This window comes from Abramis brama (assembly GCF_963993115.1).
Source record: "Abramis brama genome assembly, chromosome: 9".
Lineage (NCBI taxonomy): Eukaryota > Metazoa > Chordata > Actinopteri > Cypriniformes > Leuciscidae > Abramis > Abramis brama.
Genome location: NC_139971.1, coordinates 28,315,588 through 28,321,587, shown reverse-complemented (window position 1 = coordinate 28,321,587; position 6,000 = coordinate 28,315,588). Strand labels below are relative to the sequence as shown.

Sequence of the window (6,000 nt, the reverse complement as noted above, 5' to 3'; positions counted from 1 at the left end):
AAAAATCCAGGAAAAAATTATTTAAAAAAAAAAGTTACGATTCTGAAAGCATTGAAATTATTTAATAAAGTTTTACAGTAGTAACAATAAATATTATATTTTATTATGATATGATTAATATCATATTTTTAAAGATGGCTTCATCATAAATGGTGATTATCTCTAAGGTGGACACCCAACTTGATATATGATATTTTCCATTTGCTGACATGAGTTAGACGGTTAGATTCAGATAATAAAGAGCTATTTATTATCATGTTAATTATTGTGCCTTTCACCCCAACAGCACCCCAACAACTTTTACCCCAAATACCATACTTTTACATATTCTTCTGTTATTGAAAGACTGTTGCTTTAATCACCTTGAACAAAACTGAAAATCATTAACAAGACCTTAGTCTCAAAATAGTCAATTTTATCGATTCTCGTTTGCTACATAAATCTACAAATAAAAATATTAGATCAAATTAGCGCACAATCAACTTTGTATTGCTGTCCGCGATCACGGCATGGATCAGCCAAATTTCCAAAAGCATCATCAAAAACGGTTGAGAGTCAAATGCGCCTTTTACCCCGGTGCGCCTGTGTGTGCGTGTGTACCTTTCCATCCTTATCACAGGCGCTGTAGGTCTGGATGTAGTCTTTCTTTGAGCATGGAGGTTTACTTTTGCACATGGCAGAACCTTCTGCTGTTAAAATTACAGAAGAATCATAGCTCACATTACACCAAGGAAGATAACTATACAGATAACAATAAGTATATAGTTCTAAATATAAAAGAATAGTCCAAACCACAACTATAATGATGACGGCACAGAGAAACAATATCTTTGGCACAACTTTCAGAATGTTTTTTTTTTTTTTCAGCTCGAGCGGCAGACAACAAAGCTGCAATGCATGCTTAGAATAAACATAATATTGTCCGCTGGTGTGGATATTAATATAGTTATGCTTATTAGTGTGATCAGGCCTTCAAAGAGTTCATTTAAAAATAAATAAATAAAAAGTGAATATGATGTGTGAGAGAGAGCATGTTTGTGGGTGCAATAAGTGTGGAGGAATGTTATACTGGACTGATTATGTTTAAGAGTTTTTCCTAATTCCGGGGTTATTATTACTCAGTCCACATTAGCTATGTGAATCTTTGGGTTAATAGCTAAAATATTCGATTTACAATTCAAGTAGGTTCAATTCAAAAGTGATTTTTGGAACTTTAATTTGATTCGATAAACAATTTGATTTAAATTCAATAAATATTTTTAATGCAAACAGAATTAAATATGTTAATGTATTTTAGACAAGAAAAAGAAACAGGAAGCTAAATTTGTTTAAAAATGCTTTTGTGTTAGCAGAAGAAAAAAATATTAATGATGGTGAATAAACTATCAGAATTCAAATTTCTGGTTGTACTTCTCCTTTAAAAATAAAATGGCTCATTCTCTGCATAAATATATGTGCATACAAACTAACTTTTTTTTTTAAAATATATTTTATCTTCTTTAGTAAAGGATTTATTTTATTTTAAAATTTATTTTAAAAACAATTACTTTAAAAATTAAATATATAAATTAAAATAAATAATAATTGTTTGAATATACAGTGTATAACACACATTCATATATATATTTTCTAGAAACCAGCCTATATGGTATTTAAATGCCTGTATGCACTTACAGGCATAGTGTGTTTTTGTGTTGCAAGGTGTGCAGGAGCTGGCCCCTCGGCCAGAGTATGTGTCCTGTGGACAGGGTGCACAGGAGGAGGAGCCTGGGGTGTGACTGAAAGTCCCAGGCTTACATGGAAAACACTCTGAGGTGTACGCCACACCTGAGAGAGAAAAATGACGTCATAATCTTTCAATGATGAGCATTTTTCAAATTAAAATGGAAAAACATGCACTCGTAGGTAGCGCACCCTCACCTTCTATCCGTATGTTCTTCAGGAGAATTGGTTTGACTGCTTTAGCGCCGAGTGTGACTCCAGTAGTTCTCCAGTACAGGATATTAGTGCCAGAATTCAGGTTAACCTGATCATATGAGGAAAATATCATAATAGATATTACTCGAATACAGTAAAGATGACTCATTTGGGCATTGAGTGTTTTTGAGCAATGATAAACAATTGCAAACTGAAAATTACTACTATATCTATATATATATATAATATAATATAATATAATATATATAAAATATACCTGTACACACACACACACACACACACTATATAATATATAAACTTAAAATCACAGGTGTACTTCAATTAAATATATTAGGTCAAAGAGGTTCAGCTGGCAAAAAAGTTGGGGTGAGTTTCTGACTTACACTATGTGTTCCCCACTCTCCATGAGTAGTCAATTTGATCCATTTCTTATTTGAATCCAGGTCCATCTCTTGACACTGGTCGTTCTGAATCTGTCCAAAAATATTTTTATTTGAGCAATACAGAATAGCTGCTTTTGATGTCTTAAAATATCTTTCAAACAAACATGTCTCCACAGTAGTAATGGAATCCAAACTTACAAAGAATTCAAAGATGATGCTGTTATCCACATATTGGTAGTCAAAGGACACTGACCCCGGCTTCTTTAAGTGAACAGTGTAGATCAGAGACACAGTACACTCATCCCTGTTGGACTCCAGATACGAGCCCTGAGCAACCCACTTTGCACTAAAAGCATACAAATACACAAGGCACACACACTATGGTGACTATGGTCTTCAGATGCATAACAGGATAAATAAATAAAAAAGATTGTTTAATACTTGAATTGTTTCATCTCTCTGGAAGTGTGTGCATGCCTGCACAAATAAGTCTTAGTGCATGCTTTAATCTGAACGTGGGAACATTGGGAACAGTCATTTTAGATACATCTGACTAGCTATTAGTACAACTGAAAATGATATGCACATTCTACATTATGTATGTGCATTAGGATTTTAGCATTACTCTATTTAGTGTTCCACCAATGAAGATAATGCATTCTTCTCAATACCTTTTAAACACACCAAATATAGAAAGCAAAAAAATGTATCTCTCATTTTTATTATTTCTTTAACTTAGAATTAATCTTGTTCTGTCTCTGTTTGCTCCATGGTCCTTTTTTATTTACAAGAGAGATGGAATTATTATACTTACTAAGGACTCTAAATACGTAAATGTGATATGTCAATGGTATCTGAAATTGCATTTTGCATTTTGCATTTTGTTGGAAAACAGAAAAAAAGAAAGCAAAAATTAAGAAAAAGTAAAGAAAGAAAAAGCATTTCAATATGTTCCACTCCGAATTTCCACTTCAATAAGAAATATATTACAACGAAAAGAAAGAAAAAAATTGGAAAAGTCATTCATTTATAAAAGATTGTTTTGAAGACCCCAAAGTAACTCACCTCTTGCAGGTCGCTGCATGCTTTTGGTTGGGTGAGTCATCAGGGGAGGTTGCTAGGCTGCTGAATCCAAGAGGGATTTTGTCCCACTCATCGAAACGTAGGCCGCTGCCCAGGGAGTAAGTGCCAGCCGCGCACTTTATGCACTCCTGAGCAGACATCTCTAGAAACTCCCCCGCCTTGCATGAGAATGCTGACAGACAAGGATGTAAACAAATGTACAATACAGTTTAATGAGATGTCATTGGAAAAATAAATTGACCAGAGCGATCACCAAATCCAAGTATTGGGTAGGGCAAGTGTACCATGGCAATTAATTAAGATCTAAAATCCAATAAAAATATCCAGACATTTGATGAACACATTAAAATATAAAACAAAACAAATAAGTAAATAAAAATCAGCTTGTTTTGTTTTTTTACATCCGTGGGAGATTCTTTGGCTATTGAAACAAAGTTTGCATTTTTTGTTTTGTTTTTTTACCACGATGCCAGCATCTTTGGCTATTTTAAACAAACAAACAAAAATAAAGAAAAAATAAGAAAGAAAAAATTAACAAAAATAAATAATTTACCACCATGCCATCTTCTTTGGCTATTTTAAACAAATAAATATAAACAAACAAAAATTACTCTGGAAAATTAACTAATATCATGTAGTTGCATATCAACAGCAGAGCGATTATCAATTTACAATAAATTACCTTTCATTTAATACAAAATCTGTTACAGACAACATTAAAACCAAGCTTTTAATTTCCATATAATCTGATGCATTTCCAATTGAGAAAGAATATTCAGCAAGAAATAAAGTAGTGGGCGAGACACTTTTTTAAATTGTGTATGTCATTGAAAAGTGTGACAGTTTTTATTGGTTGTATTTATTAATAAAGTAAAAAGGGTCCATTTTGATTTCAGAATGCCTTTTGCTGCGTTCTTCCAAACTACACGACTAAAACTGAATACATTGGCCGAGGACTTTGTAAAGTTTGGGGAATCATTATTCAGGGCCAATGGACATTCTATCTAAGAGGAAATTCCTCTGGGCTGATAAGGGGTGACAAAAACGGTTTAAACACACACACTCATGCCATTCAAAATGCACTGAATCACATTAGTGTACACATTCAAGAATGAACATCCAAATAAACACAAATTGTCCATTTCCCAAAGACCCATCTCAATCAAAACCCTCCCATAAATTAAACTTCCTCTCTGACTAACACACTATGTGAACTTACTGCAGTCGGTGCCCTTCACAGGGTCTGGCAGTCCTGTACACTCTCCTGGATTCAGAGGGATGGCCACCCTCCATCTAGACCCGGTGCTGTTGCACTCCGTGTACTGAAAGTAGTAGTCCGTCTGTGAAAACAAACAACACGTCTAAATTTAACAAGGATCTTGACAATGCTTATGTTTGTGGGTGTGGATGTGTGAAGTTGGACTAAAAGAGTAAAGCACATGGATGCTTGAGTATTGTGTGGACTCAATGCAGAGGATATTAAAACAGGTCGTAACAGGACTCTAACAAATGCATGAGTCCTCTGTCCTGAGTCTGCTGTGGCTGCACCCTTTCCTTTCCACAAATCAGCGTCACTGGCGTTTAATTCGTGAATTCATATTTTAAGAAAAGAAATTGAAAGGGTTTGAACAAATTCTCATCACATCTACAGTATGCAATGAATTCCAGAACAAGCATTTGAGCACACAGACTGTGACGGAGCATTTCATTGGTTGGAAAGACTGTCTGAATTAAACTCAAACAACATAAGAGAAAAATATTCTTCATGACAAAACTGCAACATATCACGTTCATGAACAAACTGGGACAATATCTTGTTGCTGAATAAACTGGACAAACTGCGACTTCTCATTTCTAAACAAACTGAACAACCCGGGACGTTTGTGAACGAACTGACATATGTCATTGGTGAAAGAACTGGGACAATGTTTGTTAACAGATTTGGACATTGTGTTTTGTGAAGAAATTTGCGCAGATATAGGCTAATTCCAATAATCAGCATCTTACAGCAAGAGTCTACTTAAAAAACAGAAAGGTGAAGTTATTTTTGTAATCTTTAAAATACTTTGCTGAATCTCCGCTTGGACGAACTATAGCATAAATTAGCTAGGCCTATTCGTAGATTAATAATGAACCCAAAAAGTGTTAACCCTGCATCTTCACCAGCTAAGGTGACAATTATAACAGAAAATGCACATTAATAAACTGAGTTATTGTTTTTGATAAGGCGTGACCATTTTGTTCAGCCAAACCAATGAATCATCTCGTTACCACCACATTCCTACAGGTCCTCCAGCACCGAGTGAGTGATTAGGAAGGAAAGGCTGCCATCAGGAGGAAGCTGATAATAAAACCCAGAATGCCCTGTGGGTCAACAAACAGTAGTGCAGACACAGCTAAAAACAGGATCTAGTCTCTGAGTCTATGCAAATAATTCTGCTTGCAAGTATTAAATAACTTATCTTAAATCCACCTTGAATAAGGATATACACACACGTTTAATGTGTCTTTGCAGGAACTGTGTACAATTACGTTCTAATTTTTATAATGCATTTAAAGGAACACGGCGACTTTTTGGGACATTAGCTTATTCACC

At 34.6% G+C, this 6,000-nt stretch overlaps 1 protein-coding gene across 3 annotated transcripts in view; it reads right to left on the bottom strand.

Annotated features, from left to right (window-relative positions):
- The window catches only part of elapor2a (endosome-lysosome associated apoptosis and autophagy regulator family member 2a), a 34,856-nt gene that overhangs the window by 26,790 nt on the left and 2,066 nt on the right, over positions 1 to 6,000 (bottom strand). For all 3 annotated transcript variants that reach the window (XR_014607719.1, XM_084124370.1, XM_084124371.1), the window contains exons 2-8: positions 4,624 to 4,744; positions 3,387 to 3,576; positions 2,520 to 2,667; positions 2,322 to 2,411; positions 1,921 to 2,026; positions 1,675 to 1,827; positions 601 to 689 (exon numbers count right to left, since the gene is read on the bottom strand). Coding sequence is in view for 2 of the 3 variants with exons in the window: in XM_084124370.1 (XP_083980496.1) it covers positions 601 to 689; positions 1,675 to 1,827; positions 1,921 to 2,026; positions 2,322 to 2,411; positions 2,520 to 2,667; positions 3,387 to 3,576; positions 4,624 to 4,744 (897 nt within the window). In the remaining variant the exon portion in view is untranslated. The remainder of the gene's footprint in view (positions 1 to 600; positions 690 to 1,674; positions 1,828 to 1,920; positions 2,027 to 2,321; positions 2,412 to 2,519; positions 2,668 to 3,386; positions 3,577 to 4,623; positions 4,745 to 6,000) is intronic.